At 31.6% G+C, this 20,935-nt stretch overlaps 3 protein-coding genes across 3 annotated transcripts; 2 read left to right on the top strand and 1 right to left on the bottom strand.

Moving 5' to 3' along the window:
• Positions 1-2,860: 2,860 nt before the first annotated feature.
• Blp (mitochondrial import inner membrane translocase subunit Tim16) lies at positions 2,861-3,704 on the top strand. Its single transcript, XM_083102930.1, has one exon. It carries the CDS (start codon positions 3,204-3,206, stop codon positions 3,615-3,617), a length of 414 nt encoding a protein of 137 aa, XP_082959056.1. The 5' UTR covers positions 2,861-3,203; the 3' UTR covers positions 3,618-3,704.
• Positions 3,705-4,000: 296 nt separating this feature from the next.
• Exd2 (Exonuclease 3'-5' domain-containing 2) lies at positions 4,001-7,746 on the bottom strand. The gene is made up of 7 exons (XM_083102915.1): positions 6,926-7,746; positions 6,137-6,278; positions 5,747-6,046; positions 5,544-5,668; positions 5,024-5,436; positions 4,389-4,765; positions 4,001-4,315 (listed from the first exon to the last, which is right to left on the bottom strand). The coding sequence occupies exons 1-7, from the start codon at positions 7,255-7,257 to the stop codon at positions 4,115-4,117; spliced, it is 1,890 nt and encodes a 629-aa protein (XP_082959041.1). The 5' UTR covers positions 7,258-7,746; the 3' UTR covers positions 4,001-4,114.
• Positions 7,747-9,251: 1,505 nt separating this feature from the next.
• Positions 9,252-11,873, top strand: LOC145973474 (uncharacterized). The gene is made up of 5 exons (XM_083102902.1): positions 9,252-9,623; positions 9,698-9,861; positions 10,260-10,384; positions 10,465-11,201; positions 11,443-11,873. Exons 1-5 carry the CDS (start codon positions 9,529-9,531, stop codon positions 11,813-11,815), a joined length of 1,494 nt encoding a protein of 497 aa, XP_082959028.1. The 5' UTR covers positions 9,252-9,528; the 3' UTR covers positions 11,816-11,873.
• The last annotated feature ends 9,062 nt before the right edge of the window (positions 11,874-20,935 follow it).

Here is a 20,935-nt window from a genome sequence, read left to right as displayed (position 1 = left end):
CAATTGTGTTCAGAGAAAGAATTTGATAATATATGATACGTCTCACATCACTACTTCACTGCTCAAGAGCCACTGAGCGAATGATCGTAAGTCAGAAACATTACCGCGGTACTGTTTATATCGCCAAGGTTGACTATGTAAAGAAAGAATTTGATAATATGTGAAACGTCTCTCACGTCACTACTCAAGGTCACTGTGCGAATGATAATAAAGCCATGTAACATATTAACAATATAAATAACTATACTGTTTATCAAGATCGAACACGGTGTTATTGATAATTCTCTCATTGCCGAAATATTTTCTGTAATATGAAATATTTGCGCGAGGAATATTAAATTATAGAAGTATTTTAATTTATTGATTAAGATTAATTAATTATTTATTAAACTATTCATCATGAAGTCTTTCGTTATGCTAATTATTTGCATCTATATTCGATTGTTTTACTTCGTGTTCTCTCACAATCCCCCTCCGCCCAAATTATATTTAGATTGTCAAGTAGAGTGATAAAGTAACACGGATGGAATATATTTGTGACTCTAAGTATTAAAATAATAATTATTGTCCATAAAGATTGCAAACATCGATGTGATTATTTAATATGTTGGATTCCTATCACATTAAATCGATTCTCACGATTGTATATTGTTTAATTAACCAGGATTGAGAAAATTTAAAGCATTGGTCGAAATATTTAATTCTAATATTGTTAAAGAAATATTATAATGAGCATCGATGATCAAAAGATCATAATATATTTAATTCTCTTGTCCCCTTTCATGTATCCCCTGTTTCAATTTTTATTCGCAGTAATGAATGATTACGATTCGATAAATATTTATCGTTGCGATACAGTTTCATGTCGTTTATCAAAAGTTAATTAATTTTTAATTATTAACATTTATAGCAAATTATGTTTCGATACTAATTGTAATCGTATTTAGTACAAAAATTACAATATACAAAGCGTTTCTCACCACTACTTTATTAGGCTGCGTTCGGAAACATCACCCGAGTGTACCCGAGTATCATTTTATCCTTGTTTAACATTCGGTTAATAACAAAGATAAAATGATACCCGGGGGCACTCGGGTGATGTTTCCGAACGCAGCCTTACTCGAGAGTCGTGCAAATGATGACAAAGCCGTAACGTATAGTGTGCTACTGTTTATATTTTATATTTCCAAAGTCGAACACCGTGTTATCAACAATTCGTTGAAATATTTTATATATTATAAAATATACACTAACGCGAAATATTAAATAACAGAAATACTTTAATTTATTGATTATTAATTAAACAATTTATCACGGAGCATTTCATTACGTTAATTATTTGCATCTGTAATTCGATTGTTTTACTTCGTGTTCTCTTAAAATCCCCCCCCCCCCAAATTATATTTAGATTGTCACAAGTGGAGTGATAAAGTAACACGGATGGAATATATTTGTGACTCTAAGTATTAAAATAATAATTATTGTCAGTAAAGATTGCAAACATCGATGTGATTATTTAATATGTTGGATATCACATTAAATCGATTCTCTCGATTGTATATTGTTTAATTAACCAGCATTGAGAAAATTTAAAGCATTGGTCGAAATATTTAATTCTAATATTGTTAAAGAAATATTATAATAAGCATCGATGATCAAAAGATCATAATATATTTAATTCTCTTGTCCCCTTTCATGTACCCCTGTTTCAATTTTTATTTGCAGTAATAAATGATTACGATTCGATAAATATTTATCGTTGCGATACAGTTTCATGTCGTTTATCAAAAGTTAATTAATTTTTAATTATAAATATTTATAGCAAATTATGTTTCGATACTAATCGTAATCATGTTTAGTACAAAAATTATAATATACGAAGCGTTTCTCATCACTACTTTATTACTCGAGAGTCACCGTGCGAATGATGACAAAGCCGTGATATGTATATAGCGGGCTTGCTATACGTCGCCAAGGCCAAACATGATATTATTGATAATTCTCTGCCGAAATATTTTACGTACTACATATACACGCGGAATTTTAAATCATAGAGGTATATTTTATTTTAAATTAATTATTAAACGATTGTTGTATCACGGAACCTTTTGTTATGCTAATGATTTGAATTTATTCGATTGTTTTACCGCGCTTTTCCGTAGTCAAATTTTATAATATTTAGTTTTGCATTTTAAAAGACTGACTTAGAGCGAACTAAATAAATAAATAATAGCGTGAAAAGAGAGAACATACTAATATTTTTATATAATAAATTATTATTAATTAAATTATTTATATTTTTATTTATATTATTTATATTATCAGAGGGACATATGTGTTACCCTCTGAGAACATTCGTGGACATGGGTTTTGTAGTTCATGTCCACGTTTTTAATGTCCACAGAGGGAGTATGGGCCATCACACACGAAATTGCATAGCTGCATATGCATAGCATAAGACCATATGGACCAATGAGCATCGAGTATTAAGTCGCCATATTAACTTAGGTCCATATTCTGAATCCTCTTTTATCGATAAAAGTGCCTCTAAAAGTGGCTTACAGCCAATCAGAAGGCTTATGAGCCACTTTTAAAGGCACTTTTATCAATAAAAGAGGATTCAGAATATGGACCTTACATAACATAATAATCGATTCTCATTGGTCCATATGGTCTTGGCTGCGTTCGTTTTGACGCTTTCAGTGCTGAAAGGATCGTTCTATCTTTGTTTGATATTCGATGTGCAATAAAGACAAAATGATGCTCACAGCGCGTGAGTGTGCAAAGCGAACACAGCCCTTATGTTATGCATATGCAGCTATGCAATTTTGTGTGTAATGGCCTTTATTGCTTCCAGGGATCACCTAAAAGCGGTCCATGACATCTCTCAGTCTTCTCTCTGCTTGCAATTAGAGACCCATTGCAATCTACTCCACGTGTGAACGTGGCTTGAGGAATGTTTCGTAGCATGGTGCGAGTTACGATTGCGGCACCTCGCAGCGATCAGGGTTAGGTCTCCCCATGGTAGACGTCTTACCGCTAATGTTCGGGCGAGAGTACGGACTCGCGCAGACAGACGTAGACTCGAAGCCCAGCTGGTGTCGGTCGCCAGCCGGTCAGGAGCGTGAGAGAAAATCGTCGGCGACATCAGCGTGACATCTCGCATCGACGTCCGTAGTGTCAGAGGAAGATTAGGTTAAGCTATGGCCAAGTACCTGATACAGATCATCGTGATGGGGACGCAGGTCATCGGCAAGGCGTTCGCGCGCGCGTTGCGCCAGGAGATCGCGGCGAGTCAGGAGGCGGCGCGACGAGCTGGCGGGGGGAGGCAGGGAGCGCAACACGCCGCCGCCAACACGAGGACCGGGATGTCGTTGGACGAGGCCCTCCGGATCCTCGACGCGGAGCGTCCCGATCAGACGGAGCTGATCGAGCGAAACTACAAATACCTCATGGAAGCTAATGACAGATCTAAGGGCGGTTCGTTCTACCTGCTGTCGAAGGTCGTACGCGCTAAAGAACGCATAGACGAGGAACTGAGGAATCAGAGAGCAACGGCACCTCCACCTCCACCAACAGACTTCACGAGCGGTCAGAAAGCTTCCAGTCAGCCATGAAACTCACCCCTAGTCTAAATTTACTAATTCTAGAAACTCTTGTACATAAGATATAATTAATAATAAATAGTGGATCTCTTAATTGAAGTGATTTCAACATGACATAATTATCCTTTTTATCTGACATATATTTGTAAATATGTGATAAATCATTTTAGAAGCGTCAACTTGATCGAACTTCAAACTTGTACCTTGAGCATATTGTTTACACATTTAATGTTTAAAATTTTATATAAGTTCAATGCATTTAATGTTTAAGATTCTTATATAAGTATAAAAATAATGTCCTGGATTCTTTTTTTCCTGGATTGAAACATGATTTATGGATTAGGAACTATTGCATCATGTTGCATGGAGATGTAAGTGTAAATAAGAGAGATATATTATCCATGTATATATGTACGTATATTCAGGAGATATATTGATTTGTATAAAACTTTATCAAGTTCTCGCTCTTTTACGAAACTTCTTTTAGCTACAGTTTTCAAATTATAGCGCTATTTTGTTAATCCAGCTACCTTCGCATCCTGCGGTTCGATTCTATTCTGTGCCTGGCGTATGATCAATCGCTCTTGATTGTGGCGTACAGACCATAAGCTTGGCAAGTATTTTGGTTCCATTGTGGTAAGAAAGTGTTCTCTCCACATACGTTCCAATTCAATGAGTCCACCTTCTTTTTTTTGAAAATATTGTACGACCTATTGTATAAAGATTAGAATCAGTATCGATATGAAAAATCCATGAATACATGTCTGTGTATTAGATAAGTACCTTCAAGCCATGTGGCTGGAACTTGTATTGATTAGCAATTGGTTGTTGAATTAATGCATTCTTCAATTGTTCGTTCAAGGCATTAAGCAAATCAGGAGTAATCTTTTGCTGTCCCGTGTGTTCTAGTACGCATCTTTCGAGCTCTTCGCGTCGTCGCGGAGGTAACAATATTCTTTCCCTCAAGGCCTTAACAGCGGAGAGTAATTTTTTATAGTTGTGCATGTATTTATCTCGTACATGCGTCATCGGCCCAATAAGTGGTGCATCACACATGTCTGCTAACTTTCTTCTGAGCTGCAGATCATGATTATTGCTACTTTCATGACAAGGTGGGCACAGTAATAATACATCGTGAGATTGATGTGCCTTCATTACCACTGAAAAAAATATCTGGTATTTTATACAACATTTTATGCACACAAAAACAATTATATATATTTATATTTGTGTTATATTGCATAGTTATTACTGCATTAACACATTCTCATCATCAATCATTCCATATCACTATATTATTATAATTATTATTGCATTAACACATCCTCATCACCAATCATTTCATATCATTTTTGTCACCTTTAATCATATTTATATCACTGTATGATGTATTACTATAGAGAAAAAAAGATACTTACATGGGAAATATTTTCGATACTCTCGCGGCACGACGTTCTTCCTAATAAATTTCTCTGTACATCCACAGACTACACATTGATTAACTTTTACTTGCGTATAATATTGCCCAACTTCTCCCAATGCTCGACCAGATGGCTCGAAATTTAATCTTACTGTATATGGTTCTGTCTCCACAAGTTCTCCCAAATTTTTCGTAATATACCATTCCGCTTTTTTGCGGTCGCATGTACACAATATATCTCCATCAGGTGCTTGTAAGTAACAATTATGATATAATGGTTTAATCCTTGTAGGAATCGTACTTTTACGTTCGTTGCTATTGTCTTTATCCAATACTGGTGTTTTTTTCTTAATATTTAAAATGTTATTATTAGTAAGACTATCTACACTTGGTGATCGCTGATCTTTGAACCTTAAACAGATATATACTTGTATATTCTTCATGCATATATATACATATATATAATATAAATTGAATACATATAATTTATATGAAAAATAATTCATAAATTTTCATACCTCGTATCAACTGTATTAGCAGGCACGCCATGAATTCGTACGTTTACATCATTGCTTAATATATTATACAAATAAATCCCTACTCTTTGCCAGAATGAATACTTTGCTTTTTCTTTTTGCATTATCTACAACAAAATTTAAATATGAAGAGTATTCATTATAGTGATTATAAAAAATATTGCTTTTTAAATAAATTTCTTTACTTTATGATAAATGATAACGGATGCAAGCGCATCACAAGCAGCATATGCCACTTGTTCGTCTGATAGGATGCTAGCGTCCCAGTCACCGCACCTCACTTCTATTATTTTGTCCATCTCAATGTTAAGATATTCTAAACTCATGGCAGCTAAGCTTTTCCGGCTTGGTAAGTGGAGGTTTTCAGCTAAAGTTCTTAAATCAAGAGTTCCACTAACTCTACATCCATAATCCTTCACTATCTTCTGTCCATCTTCGAAGGAAGCAACTCCAACTTTAAGGATATGTTTAGTAGCTAATAGTTCCTATGAACAAATACAACAAATATTATTAGAAATTAATTTTCTTAATATTATATGCATTTGTATAAGATGTATACTTTTTGGAAAATATACCTTAAGTTTAGGTGGAACATATCCAATTTTCCCTAGACGGAATAGGGCAACTACTCCATTATACGTAGCTAATTGTAACAGAGAAACTGGCCCTTCTTTGACCCATTCGCAATCAAAACCAAGTATGCCATCAGACAGATTACTATCAAACAAGTATATGTAATTAGTTTTAATAATTTTACTATAATAAGATGAAACAATCATAAATGATATTTTTTGTAAAATATATTTTTATTAAAAGATGTTTAAAAACGAGCAATATAAGAAAGATTTCAATGTAAATTTATATAAAAGAGAAACTTAGGGAAAATGAAAATTCTTGCTCCTTTTTAATTAATCATAATAAAATTTGTTTTTTAGTTTTAGTTTTTTTTTTCAATCATATACCTAAAATATATATAATAAATAAATTTTAATTAATCATAATAAAATTTGTTTTTTAGTTTTAATTTTTTTTTTAAATCACATAAAATATATATAATAAATAAATTTTCTTTCATATAATATTTTAGTTTGCTAAGCATTATAATATACAAATATTCTGGATCTTTCTGCAAGAATTTCAAGGGCACATGTGCTATCTTTCTTATACACAATAGTTTGAAATTCAATAGTACTTTTGAAAAAAAAATGTAAACAATAATTATGAAAACGACCGTTTCGATATTCATATTATGAAAAGTTATAACAGATAATAACGTATATTCGTTTTAACATTTAACGTGCAATTTTCGTACGATATATGAGAATATCGTTTATGCGAGCACATGATAATCATTATACTCTTACCAGCGAATACGTTGTACAGCGTAATCGCATTTCTCCGGAGAGTCTGCCAGAATAATCTTGTCTAATATAAGCTTAATTTCCTTGTTGTCATCGTTACCCTCATTGTTATTTAAATCTTTTTCATCTTTATTATCTTGATCTTCAACTGAATCTTCCTCGGATTGATTCTTACAGCTATTATCGTTATTATCGTTCGGATTTTTATCTCGATTTTTTATGTTTTTATATAAATGTTTGACGCTACGAAGCACGTTGTTGCGATACTTCGATGCCAAAAAGACAAGTCCCACGGTCACGCAAACGAGAAACATATTGTTGCGCGCGGGAACCATTAATTAAAGAGAAATCGTAATTAAGACACAAGGAAAATTGGATTAAAAGCCTCTTATTTACAATTTTTTTCCGATTCGTTATATACACGCACGAGTAACTCGTTATAAATGTTTTTACAATTTTATAAATATCGGTTATTGAGAAATTCTTCAACTATCACGCCAACGATTACGAACGTCGCGGAAACGCAACTTGTGAGATTTTTTTGCAATTTTTCAAATCACAGCAATATAAACTTCTCAAGTGTTACACAGATATTTATATAAAACTGACGTATAAGCTAGCGATTATTCAATGTGATAAATCTATTACTATTTGAAATCGCGATCGCGCCTGCCTTGAAATTTCGTATAAAACAATCATCTCGCTGATCAGGTCCGACCCATCCAAATTAAGTTTAACGAGGTTCAAAGAACCCCGTAGCTCTGTAAATAACGACCGGCGTATATGCTACGGGTATCACGCACGACTACGAAGCGACTCCGATCGACCGCGCTTATATCAGCTGTTCGAGTCGATCTTCCCGCTCGATCCTCGAGCGATTTTCGTTCAGTCGAAAATCGAAATTTTTCGAATCCTACTCTACAAAGAAGTCGAAAAAAATCCTCTCTAAGTTTTTCATCTCGGATTTCGTCGATATATCTTTTTTAACGTACAAAAAAATCATCTCGAATAAAGTGCATAAAATCCATCTTTTAACAGGAGCGCTCAAGGCCACGAGGTCGACAGCGAGCTTGATTGGCCGCGTCGTTTCTGCTACGATCTTTCGATATATATCGAGTGGGACACGATTGGTTGATGCTGCTCCTTAAGGTGCCAATTCATGCAGCGAATTTTTCGCTGCGATTGAAGATCACATGATCATTCGCTGTTCACCAGCGAATATTCGCTATTCGCTGGATTTTTTCAGCTTTCAGCGAATATTCGCGAACGTTAGCAAGATACAAATCTATAGCTTATAAAGAAACATCAATTTTATTACAAAATGAAATTAACAAAAAAATCAGCTTTCCTTTTTGGTATATTTATTTAATTGGTAGTAATTATTTATACTCTTAAGGTAAAAGCACATAAAACTGCATAGGCGCATAACCATAAGCATAAGGAAATTGATTGGTCCACAAATATATGCATAAGAAAATGAACCAATCAATTTTCTTATGCTTATGGTTATGTGCTCCTGCAATTTTATGTGCTTCCACCTTTAAGGTGAAAGCACATAAAATTGCAGGAGCACATAACCATAAGCATAAGAAAATTGATTGATTCATTTTCTTATGCATATATTTGTGGACCAATCAATTTCTTTATACTTATGGTTATGCGCCTATGCAATTTTATGTGCTTTCACCTTTAGGCTGAGTTTCCATTGAGCGCATCACGCGTCGCGTCAACCAGCGTGAGCCAATCAAAACATCCCATTGTAATAACATGTTTTCCGTGTTATTACAATGGGATGTTTTGATTGGCTCGCGCTGGATGACGCGACGCGTGACGCGCTCAGTGGAAACTCAGTCTTAGGGCTCGTTCCCACTGAGCGCGTCACGCGTCGCGTCAACCAGCGTGAGCCAATCAAAACATCCCATTGTAATAACACGGGAAACATGTTATTACAATGGGATGTTTTGATTGGCTCACGCTGGTGACGCGACGCGTGACGCGCTCAGTGGGAACGAGCCCTTATACACTATTAAATAACTAATACTGCATTTGTTGATTATACCGCAAGTAATCCAGTTTATAACTGAATCCTCTATTAAAAAAGATTTTGTTATTTGTTATTAATAAAATAAAAATAAATATTATAAATATTATAAATAATATTTTAAATATTTAGTATATTGACACGCAATCATACAGATGTGACGTTCATAAACTATTCTTGGTGAATAATTCGCTACTTTGCGGCGAATTATTCGCTACTCACTAAAAATCATTCGCAGCGAAAAATGCGCTGCATGAAAAGGCACCTTTATATTCAATATGGCGTGCTTATCTTTGCGTAGAAAATTCGCATCATCCAGTTATTTCTCGAAGATATATTTCTGATCTTTCTTCGTCGCGCGTGACGCGCTTATTCCTCTGTATCATATAGTATAGTTTCCTATCTATAGTGCTCGTAGATTTTGATTTTCGCGCGTCAATTAGGGCGAGATTCAAGATTCAAGTTTCGTTTTTCAGAGGTTATAGGCTATTTACGCGATATAGTGCTCCAGGGACCGATGAGTTAGTGTCGTACTTTCGTCCATGAGGATCTCTGTCGAGGTACAATGATAACTTGCGCGGCCAACGGATGTCCCTCCACCCAGACCACGAGGATAGACGGTAATCCGATATCGTTCTATCCTTTCCCAGACGACGATCTGTAAGTGTATCCCTTCTGCAGGAATGATTAATTATCGGTGTCGAGTTATTAATTGCTTCTACGTTGAATTGCAGAAGGAAGAATCAATGGCTTCACAATTGCAACTTGGCGTCTGGTGTCGTCAGCGATAATAATAAACCTCTGCATCTCTGCGAGCTACATTTTGAGAGAAATAACTTCACCGCATCGAAAGATTTGAAGTCAAACTCCGTTCCCACCCTGTTTGGTAGAATTGAAGGTTTGTAAGCTTACATAGAAAGTTATATCTGTAAAAATGTTTTTCAATAAGTAATTTGATAGATTGATCCATTGTTTAAATATTTGATTATATATATTTAGAAGAAATCATCTATACATGTATCTTTAATTTTACTTGGATTAGATAATTATTAATCATTTTAATTCTTTAATTTATAATTAATAAAGGTTTATATTTATATACATTAAAAATATGAAGGGTTTATGTATATTAAAAAGAATTTATATATTTTAAATACATTGAAAAATTATTTATAGATATAGTTATACAACTATTTTAATTCATTTCTATTTTATATATGTGTATAGTACAGTCCATTTATATTTAGTATACTTATATATAAAGTATTGCAATCATGTATATTTATCTCCTTGCAGAACCTCCAAGGAAACTGAATAAAGTTGAAAAAGTATTAGAAAAAGAACCAGTAAAACAGAAAAAGTTAGATGAACATTCACATACTTTAGTGACACCACCGCAGAGTCCATTCACGCAAGATAATGTAAATCCATTTTTTTAGTAATATATATTGCTATTTATATTTATTTTTTATATTTATATATATTTACATTTATATTGCAGGCTGAAGATACAATTAGTGGAAATAAAGCAAATGCATCAACTGATGAAACAGTGGCTGTCAATGGTTCTGCCACATCAAGTTCTGTATTGCAAGAGAATCTCCAAACAAATACTAAGACATATCGCTTAATAATACAAATCGATAAGATACGAAGTAAACCAGGCCCAAAGTGTAAAAAGATATTGCCTTTAATGCTTAATAATGATACAAAAGCGACCAACGAACAAGAAGAAAAAAGCAAGCTTCGGCCATTATTTATTAAGAAACCTTGTGTCCAGGGCAATTGCAAGCTAAGAAGATGTGTATATAATTCAAGATTAGCATTTCAATGTGAACTATGTAATAAATATTATATTACAAAGAAAGAGGAAGTCAAAAGCTACTCTTGCACCATATGTAGCAAGAATTTTTCAAATCCACAAGCATTATATATGCACATTAGAAAACATTTTACATGTGATATCTGTGAGACAGAATGCAATTCTCAAGCAAGTTATGACAAACATGTAAGATTACATGTGAGTACTGATCCATTATGTCCATACAAGTGTCACCAGTGTAAAAAGACATTTGAATTAAAAGAAAGTGTCAAGCAGCATTGTTTGGAGCATCCTAAGATAAAAGTACAGAAATCTCTTTTTCAAGTTTCATCTCCTATAACTACAATAATCTCTTCACAAAATGATTATCGATGTATGAATTGTAATATTAGTTTTAAAAGTGATCAAGCATACAGGTAAATTACTTTTAGATGAATATTAAAAAATTTTTTTAATTATAAATATGTATACTTAGAAAATATGTGTTTTTATATGTATATAATTATAACTACATAAAAGATGCTTATATATCAAGTTATTAATTTCTCTTTTTTTATAATAAAAATAATTATAAATAATCAAGATTTTTTTTCCATAAAATAATACATAACATATATATTGTTTTATGTACTCTAACATAATTTTTAAATATTACAGGAATCATTTAAGTTCTCATGGAAAGAAAGAAGGCTTAAGTTGTAATATTAACGAGACCAACAAAATAATTCCAGTGCCAAATCCTTTAACTGGAAGTCAAATAGGTATTCTCCAAGCAGTAAAGTTCAGCTGTCGGGTATGCTCTAAAGAATTTGATAATGTTGGAGAAGTTGACTCGCATACAAGGACTCATTTGGACACTGAGGAAGGTCTTAAGTGTAACATCTGTAAAAAATTCTTTAAAAGCAATGTGGCGTTTAGCGAACACTTGAAGCAGCATCTGGCACGTGCACATCCATGTCCAATTTGCTCGAAAGCTTTCATCAACAAAACTACTTTAAAAATACACTTAAAAACGCACTCTGACTCGTAAACTTTGTAAGCTCTGTAAGTAGTAATAAATTTTTATTTCGATTATTTTATTATGGGTACATTTTACGTAAACATTATTTTTTAAAAAATTCACATATATAAAATACAATATTTGAATATTATTTACTCTTACATAGTCGATGATTATATCAATCTAATAGTATTTAATTATAATGCAATAATAATAAAAGTTTTATGTTCACAAAATACATCTACGTTAAAGATAAAATTCAAATCCATATTTTAAATATTAAACTTTCAAGTATATTTTACAAATAGAATTGTATTTGCATCGTGATTGTTATAATTATTTTTTTATTTATAAATTAATTAGATTATGTCAGCTTATATTCGTACGTTTTCTTTATGATGACAAAAAATTTATGTGTGTATATGTATGTGTATAAATATATATATAATCTATCTTTTAGGATATAATAGAAATTTTCATTGTCAGAAGTTTTTCGAGTATTGTTTCGATATATATATATATATATATATATATATATATATATATATATATATATATATATATATATACACAGGGTGTATCTGAAATGATGCACTAAACTTTAGGAGCGTAAACTTTTTTTTCCTATGAACATGGGTCCGCAAATGAATCCCCCTCCGAGCTAGAGGCCCCTAAAGTTTGGGGAAAAATTGAAAATTCGCTGTATTTCCGAAAAAAATTATTTGACCTTGGTTTTGACGTTATCTTCTCTTGAGAGAGAAATAAATTTGCGTTGCGGGTATTTGGTCAATTTCATACATTTTCGAATTTTAGCTCGGAGGGGGGTTCAATTTGCGGACTCATGTTCATAAGAAAAGAAAGTCTTATTTTGACCTCTAGAATACGCTCCTAATGTTTAGTGCATCATTTCAGATACACCCTATATATATATATGATGGATAAATTTCTATAATTTTTATAGAATTTTGTTTTTTTATATAATTATAAAATTGAAATCAATTATCGAAAATGGAAAGTGTATGAAAACATATTTTTCCTTAAATATAAATATATATATTTGTGCATTATACATATAAACACATTACACATAAACACATTACAATTATTCACAATTTCAGTCGTTTTCGTAATTATATATGGGTATTTTTATTATATAGTATATGTATATTATATACAAAAATATAGAAACTTGAATATCATATGCGCGCACACATAATATACGTGTGTGTAGATGTATAATTTATCTCTTCTCTTCCTATTTAAGTTATAAATAAAGAAATAATTTCAATTTTCCCATATGTATATATATATTTGTATCAATACATATTTTCCTATAGCGTATGGTCTTATAAATATTTCCACATAATAATTGAGAATGTCAAATAAACAAAAAGTTTTTATTGTCGAAATTATACCGTTGGTCTTAGATATGTGTATCACGCGTATTGTTGTTTTGAAAATTGATACTTATAAACTCTTGATTTGTTAAATATACCTTTGCTAAATCCTTTTTTTATAATTTTTTTATGATGATGAAAAATGGAAAAACAAGTTTTATGCTTATTGGATTTTTAAAATAATAGGTACACAGACCTCTAAATAAATAAAAGATATTATAAATAAACAATATATACAGGCTATATACACTTAACATACATATATACGATAATATCGAGTTTATGAAGTAGGATGTTGCATATTATTTATATCCTACATAACCGATACTTACATCAATCTTTAATAATATGCAATTATAATGCAATGATAATAAAAATTATTATAAATTATATGTTTACAAAACACATCCATGTACAAAACTCAAATCTTTTACATTAAATATTAAATTTTCAAGTATATTATATAAATGGAATGTATTTGCATTGTGTTTGTTATAATTATTTCTTTAAATTATTTCTTTAGATTATATCAATTTATATTCACTTAGTTTTCTTATGACAAAAAGCTTATAACTGTGTGTATGTGTATATATATATATATATATATATATATATATATATATATATATATATATATGTATCATATAAAGAAAATTAAGATTTAATTTTTTAATTTCCTTTAGAATAATATAAAAAAAGAGTATATCTTTATTTATTGCACAGTCGTCGTTAAATTTATTTATTTTATTATGCTTATTGTGTTGAACAAATTAGAATGTTGTTTGTCTATTGATGTACTCTTTTTTTTTATGTTATTCTAAAGAGCAAATTAAAAAATTAAATCTTAATTTTCCTTATTTAATATAGATTATAAATCTAAATTGTTTTTTGTTAAAAACAATTGGAACATTTTTAAATCAATGTCTGATTATTTATATTCACGTTTGAATTGTATCGATATTCATCCATTTTTCGCAAGATATACCTGCAGGAATGACAAGGTGCGAGGTGATAGACTCGAGACCGCGAATGAATGAACGAATGAATGAGCGAACGAATGGCGATAATAGCATCCTTTGAGATGCCGCGGTGTACTTTTTCGTGAAACGCGCGCAGAATGATCCTGATTTTTACAAGGAAAGGAACGCGTCCAGAAGTTATATCGGCGGCAGCACGGAAGGGGCACCTGGGAGGAAGGGGAACCGCCCCCGAGAATCCAAAAGGTGCCGACCCGCTGCGGAACAATCGCGTCGATGTTCACGGGTCGCCCACTGTCAACGAGGACCACTTCAAACGTAGCCGGCCTCAATGTGTTTATTTGGCCAACGTCAAATTTACTTGTGGAAAAAGGGGAACCCGAAACGAGGCACACACGGCGGCACCTCGTCGCTCTGGTTTTGTATCGTCCGAGACACAAATCCGATCGTTTTGTGTCGCGGTGCGTCACTTTGCAGCCGCAGGCTCGTGTAACCCCGTTGTAAGCTCTTGACTTTCGTTCGACGAGCTCAAGTCGAACACGGGCGTAATCCGATTGTTGTCAGTCGGCTTATAAGAATCAAAAAAGTCTGATGAACGAGCGCGAGTTTTCTTTTCGTGTAAAATTTGGCGCACAAATTAGACGTGCGAGATACGATATGTTCATTTATTATATAAATGTGAATATAATAGAAGAATTTTCCTAATTAATAATTACATACGTTCAAATATATGCTTGAGATTTATACTTATATTTTTATATTTGATTTTGCATCGGATGGACAAATAAGAAGTTAGATGAAAGGAAATATCAGAAAAGAAATATTCAAATTTCTATGAGGCAAATAAAATATTCGTTGGTTCTTTTATTGCTATGTATAATTGTAGAAATACATATAGAGAATCTTAAGGGAGAGGGGAAGAAAATATATGTACATGGTATGGCATAAATGTCGAGAATTAATTAGTTTATTAAAAATTGATCATTTTTTACGTATATTTATTTTAATTATTCTAAATCGATTTTATAAAAATCTGAATATACTCACTAAATGTCAATCTTGGAATTGTATATTTTTTATGTTGTGTGTAAAATCTGCTCAAAATCATATATACATTTATGATAAAAAATACTTAGATTTTAAATTAAATAATATTTAGATAACTTAAATTTTAAGTTTAAATTAATATTAGATCATGCAGCCAATAAACTTGAATTGAACATTTTATAGTGTTGTCTGTGATGATTTTGAGGCTACACATTTAACGAATTACAATTACAATTAACATTTCAAATATTGGCTAATTATACAAATGCTTTTGAATTTGTCTAAATTTAAAATATATTGATAAAATTTATTGAAAATGTAAAAAAATATATAAGAAAGACTTTAGGAAAATTACATTTCGATATTTTTAAAAGTTAATCAGCAGTTTTACTGCTCGAACATTATGTGGAACATTTATTACAATGATTAATTAATTTGAATTGATTGAAACTGATTATGACTGAATTATTTTAAATTGATTATATATGTATATTTTATTTGCAAATAATAATGATAATGATAATGAATATAGTTATTCAAAATATGAATTTATTTATCATTTAGATATTTATTCGATAATTTATTAATAATTTGTTATATAATTGTTTGTTAAAGTATTTTTTCGAACTTAGATTTTCAAAGAAATAATTTCAGTTTAAACATCGTAATATATATAAAGATTTAGTAAATAGATTTTCCAGGATCTATTAGAGGCTTCGTGTATTATGTAGTATTATGTAGTGCGTGAAGACATTTAGCAACGCTACGTTACGTTTAGAATAACGACAGTCAAGGTGCCAGGATCGTTGGAAAAGCTTAGAGAAGGATTCCATAAATTCGTCATGGGCTTCTTCGTGGACCACTAAACGCTAAACGACATACACGCATATTGCGTATACGCGGGATACGGAACTGTAGGATTAAGGGTAGCGAAGGGTCGTCGTGTGACGAATTCGGCAATTTGCCGTGAACATCCTTCGGAAATAGATCTCGAAATAATCTGCAAGACACGTCTCAATCCATTTCCATTTAGCACATCTTGATATACCTCTGCAAGCATCGTTTACGATTTGTGTATTGATTGATCAGAGAGACTATGAATATTCTGAATAAGAATGAAGTGTTATTTTCGATTTAAATATTGATTTTTATGCGAAAATATGACTACTATAATTTTCTCTTTTTCATTATAATCATAATCTGTAGAATTTAAAATTATTTTATATATAATGATATTATATATATTATATTTAAAATTTAGATAATAGTAATATTGTTATTAATATCTTATTATTGTTTAGATTCTAAACAATATAACAATATAATAATTAGATGTTATCAGTACGGATTTTCATTTAATAAAAAAGTACAAATTGACACAGGAATAAAATTAGGAAATGGATAATCCTGATGGAATCAAGAATTGCGGAAACCTCTAAAAAGAAATATTTCGCGATTAAATTTACACGGTATTTTTCCACCATCCATCGAAAGGGTTGTGCGACTATAAAGCCGGCAAATGTGCTAATTCACAATGTGTCACGTGTCAAAGTGGCCGACATTCAGCGTCGGAAAGCTTTCTCAATTCAACATGGGTATATCCTATATATATGTGTTAGAAAATGTTCAGAGATTTTTGACGGTGCAATCTGAACAGCTGTATCGAGATGGATGACACGTGCAATATTTGATAGAAGCAAATGAAAAGATCATGTAAAAATTTATAAATATTTTTTTCCTATTTATATTATATTAATAGCTTGGTCAATTAGTGTAATTAATTTTACTTTTAAAAATTTTAATTCTATATATTTTGATAATATTATATATGTGAAATATACAAAAAAAATAATTTATATAATCGATCGAGATATAGTCAGTGTGTAATAAATCAAAATTTAAGTGCATCCATTTTTATATTGTCGAGATAAAATGATATAATTGTTACCACGATAATAGGATTTCGAGAAGAATGAAAAGATAATATTAAAAAAGAGATGAGTTATAAAGATATACATGTATAGCCGACATGTAAATTTATTTTCTATTGGTTCTTATATTTGAAAATTAGCAATAGATTCGTTGCTTTTTCCCGATCTGTAGAGATAATCAGAATACAAGACAGTTTTAATCTTTTGGCTGGACAACCATGAAGGAAGAGCATTACAATCTCATATCAATGTTCGCGCAGACACATATGCTCCACCGAATGTAAACCCGTGAAAAATACTACTACCTCCCATATGAAAGAAAAAACTGAGGGCGATCAAAGGAAGAGAAAGAGTACGTTCGAGGGAAAAAACAGCAGAGAGAAAGAGAGAGAGAGTCGCTCTTTTAATACCAGGCACGGGCCATCTGGCAGAACGATCTTTTATTATGGTATCTATTCCTCCCGTGGGCTCTCTTCGAACGACGAAGGATTCATTCGCGCGGAAGTTGGATCTTTGATTAATGGACGGCGAGATAAACCGCATCGATTTCCCGATCGATATCGAAGACGAGAAGCGGTGTCATGATCGCTTTTGCCGCTAATATTCGCACATAATTTCGCAATGTCGATTTTCTTTCTGAAACTGTGTCATATTCAGATATATTTATCAAAATTGTGAAAAATATATATTATTGTTTTAACGCCTGAAGAAATAACAGATCAATAACAGATACATAGTATAAAAAAATTCTAGTTCGAAAAAAATATCGTATAAAGATTTTACACAAATATTTATTTTGGTTTTAAGAAATTATATAATAAATATATTTATAATAAATATTTATTTTGTTTTTATAAAATAATTAAATTCTTATATTTGGCTTAAATAATGTATAAACATGCAAAATATATCGTCGAAGATCCTGAATAGGATATTAAAATCCAAAAGTGTAAAATTCTTTATAATTATATGTTTTCTTTAATTAAACAAATATATTTGTAAAATATTGACTTTTTATTTTCTTTCTTTATATTATTAATTTTACAATTAATGTGAAATTTGGCTTTATTGTATATTGTATTATATATATATTTTTTTTACAATAATTTATTGCAACTTTTTAAAGATATATAAAAAAATCTTTTTGTCTTTTTGATTTCGCAAATTTATTAATAATTTAAATATTGCCTTTTTTTTTAAGTTTTAACAGAGAGAGATCGAGAGATATGAAAGCTGGCAGTGCAGAAAAAAAATTAATAATAATTGAGTAGATAAGTTAATGAGAAGAACATCTTTTATATTACAAGCATTTTTACTTTTTTATAAAATTTATTTCACGAAAATTAAAATTTTTGTATGTAAAATTTGTTTTCCATTGATAAGAAAACATATCTCTCATACGGTGTAAAAATGGCATGTCACGTCACGTCACGTCACGTCACGCGTAATTGTTTGGTGGCTGCTAGATGCTCGGATGGCTCTGACTCTCTGGGAGTAACGCACCCCATATTCCTTCAGGGTATCCACGGGAGAGCCCAGGGTGAGCCCCATAATAGCCCTCGACCAGGTCCCACCCTCTCGGCAAGCAGAAAGGCCTTGAAAGTGTGCACAACCGCAGAGTCGCCGCCCCTTGCATGGCGGGGTGAAATTTGATTATGCCCCTTCCACGTGGATGAATCCGGCGAGATTCATCGGCGGGTACCCGCCAATGATTTATACCACTTTTTTCTCCTTACCGCAACGACAAGTTGTCTTTGTCGTCGTTAGCTGCTATGTGCGTGCGTTTCTATCGTTTTTATTGAAGCGGCTGAGGGTAAAAATTAATACTTTTTTTCTCTCGTATATCTTTTATATATTTTAACTTCCTTATCTGATTTCATTTTCAATATTATTTAGAATAATCTACGCAGATATGTATATTATTAGATATAATTTGTTAAATGTATATATGATGCAGCTATAATTTATGGAAAAGGATTTTAACATTTCTGCAATCTATAGAATTCCTCCTGAATATTATTAAAATTTTCTTGATAAATTATTATTTAATATGAATATTAAAACATCTCAATAATTTTTAAGTTTTAAGCATTTCTTTAGACTTCTTTAGAAACACATTCTTTAAACTTTATTTTAATATGTAAAAATAAAATATTTTCTACATTAGCTAATTGCAAATGGACAAAATTAATATTAATTGAATATTAATATCAGAATTGTATTAAAATATTTTATATTTTACATTACAGAGAGAGAAAGTTTATAATGAAAAGAATATATGAAGCTTATAACAATCAAATATATTGAATGCAACGAACGTTGTCGGACTATATTAGTCGCAATGCTTCATATTTTGGTGTGAGGTAACTTTTTTTCGATTGTGGACACACAATAACTTTTCCAAACCACGACGAAAAAAGCGCACTCCCAATAAATTCAGTGAAATTAGACAGAAATCTGCGATATTTGTAGCCGCCTGATCCATCATCGGTCATTGATGGACATACAATGAAACTTCAGGAAGCAATAATACCAACGGTGCACCCACGATCGCTCATGTTTTTTTTTATTTTCATCGGAACAGACCAATTTCTAACGATTGTACGCAGGGCACGAAACTATCATGCAAAAAACACGTTTATGATTGATCTGATACTACTCCGTTTTGCAACATGGGCACTCAATTAAATGTATCTATCTTTTTTCTGCCTTTAGATTTCTGGTGAAATCATATCAAAATGCGATGTACTGCAAAAAATATAGCATTCTAAGTTAAAAAAGAAAGCTTCATTTAAGTGAAATCTCTTATATATATTTATAAAAACTAATTTACATTATAACTTTATTTATAGTTTATTTTAAAAAATTATATAGATTACTTATAAAATCATATAAAAATAATATGCTTATAAATATTTTTATAAATATAATAAAAAAATTTATAATGAATTAATTCAGAATTATTAGTTTTTATAAATTCCGAGTACTTCAACAAATATGTTGAATAGATTCTGTCATTCATTGATCGACAAAAATACGAATTGAGGCAACGGCTTTCGTTTTGCTTATTGCAGAAAGACGCAACTTAAACCTGACACACAAATGTCAGTAGCCGTAACTAGTTGTTGTGACTTCCGTCGCTCGAAGTAAGACGGATCGGGAAGAATCCCGTAAAAGGAATACCGAGGTAACTTGGAGGATTGATCGATCCATCATCAGACTAACATAACTTTCGCCTTTAAACGACGCATACGCGCGAAAAGGAGAGAAATGCTTTGACGCTGTCGCAAGATTTTCGAAAGATCTTTTGAATTTATTTCGAAATTCGATCGATCGTAGAAATTGTTCCACATGTTATGTAACTAGATTGGGTCTCAAAAACAATGAAGAAAACGGAAAAATTGTAACGATACAATCCGATACTTGAAATTTTTGGATCAAAAAATTGAACAGCTGAAGCCTAGTTTAAATGATCTATAATTTGCAGCAGAATATCAAATTTTCAGGTGAATAATTGTATGCAAGTTAAAAGTAAATCTACACTTTTTTCAGGAATTTTTATAAGTATTTTTATATTTCTCTAAGAAAGCTTGATCAAAATAGATATATATTTACTGATTTTTGACAAGTTAACTAGAAGAGATAATAATGAGAGGAGAGAAACAGAGAAAGAGAGGAGATTCGAGAGGATTCATCCTCTCAGGAAGAGGAATTACTAAATCGTGAATTATTAAATCGCGGCCTCACGAGATCGTATGATCGTATGAGCGCAGGACTCAGGCAACGGGACCTTCGCAA

This window comes from Camponotus vicinus, unplaced genomic scaffold (genome assembly GCF_025532165.1).
Source record: "Camponotus vicinus isolate PSW18456_S1 unplaced genomic scaffold, iyCamVici1.0 SCAF_1, whole genome shotgun sequence".
Taxonomy (NCBI): domain Eukaryota; kingdom Metazoa; phylum Arthropoda; class Insecta; order Hymenoptera; family Formicidae; genus Camponotus; species Camponotus vicinus.
The sequence above is the reverse complement of the archived record's forward strand: the minus strand, read 5'-3'. Positions and strand labels throughout refer to the sequence as shown.

What these genes read in the sequence shown, in the direction of transcription:
- Blp (XM_083102930.1), top strand. Translation starts at nt 3,204, where the DNA reads ATGGCCAAGTACCTGATACAGATCATCGTGATGGGGACGCAGGTCATC.
- Exd2 (XM_083102915.1), bottom strand. Translation starts at nt 7,257, where the DNA reads ATGGTTCCCGCGCGCAACAATATGTTTCTCGTTTGCGTGACCGTGGGA. An exon ending in GCTGTACAACGTATTCGCTG is followed by an intron (nt 6,279 to 6,925) that starts GTAAGAGTATAA and finishes CTTGTTTGATAG; the next exon opens with TAATCTGTCTGATGGCATAC. An exon ending in CCGTTATCATTTATCATAAA is followed by an intron (nt 5,669 to 5,746) that starts GTAAAGAAATTT and finishes ATTTTGTTGTAG; the next exon opens with ATAATGCAAAAAGAAAAAGC.
- LOC145973474 (XM_083102902.1), top strand. Translation starts at nt 9,529, where the DNA reads ATGATAACTTGCGCGGCCAACGGATGTCCCTCCACCCAGACCACGAGG. An exon ending in CCTGTTTGGTAGAATTGAAG is followed by an intron (nt 9,862 to 10,259) that starts GTTTGTAAGCTT and finishes ATCTCCTTGCAG; the next exon opens with AACCTCCAAGGAAACTGAAT. An exon ending in GTCCATTCACGCAAGATAAT is followed by an intron (nt 10,385 to 10,464) that starts GTAAATCCATTT and finishes TTTATATTGCAG; the next exon opens with GCTGAAGATACAATTAGTGG.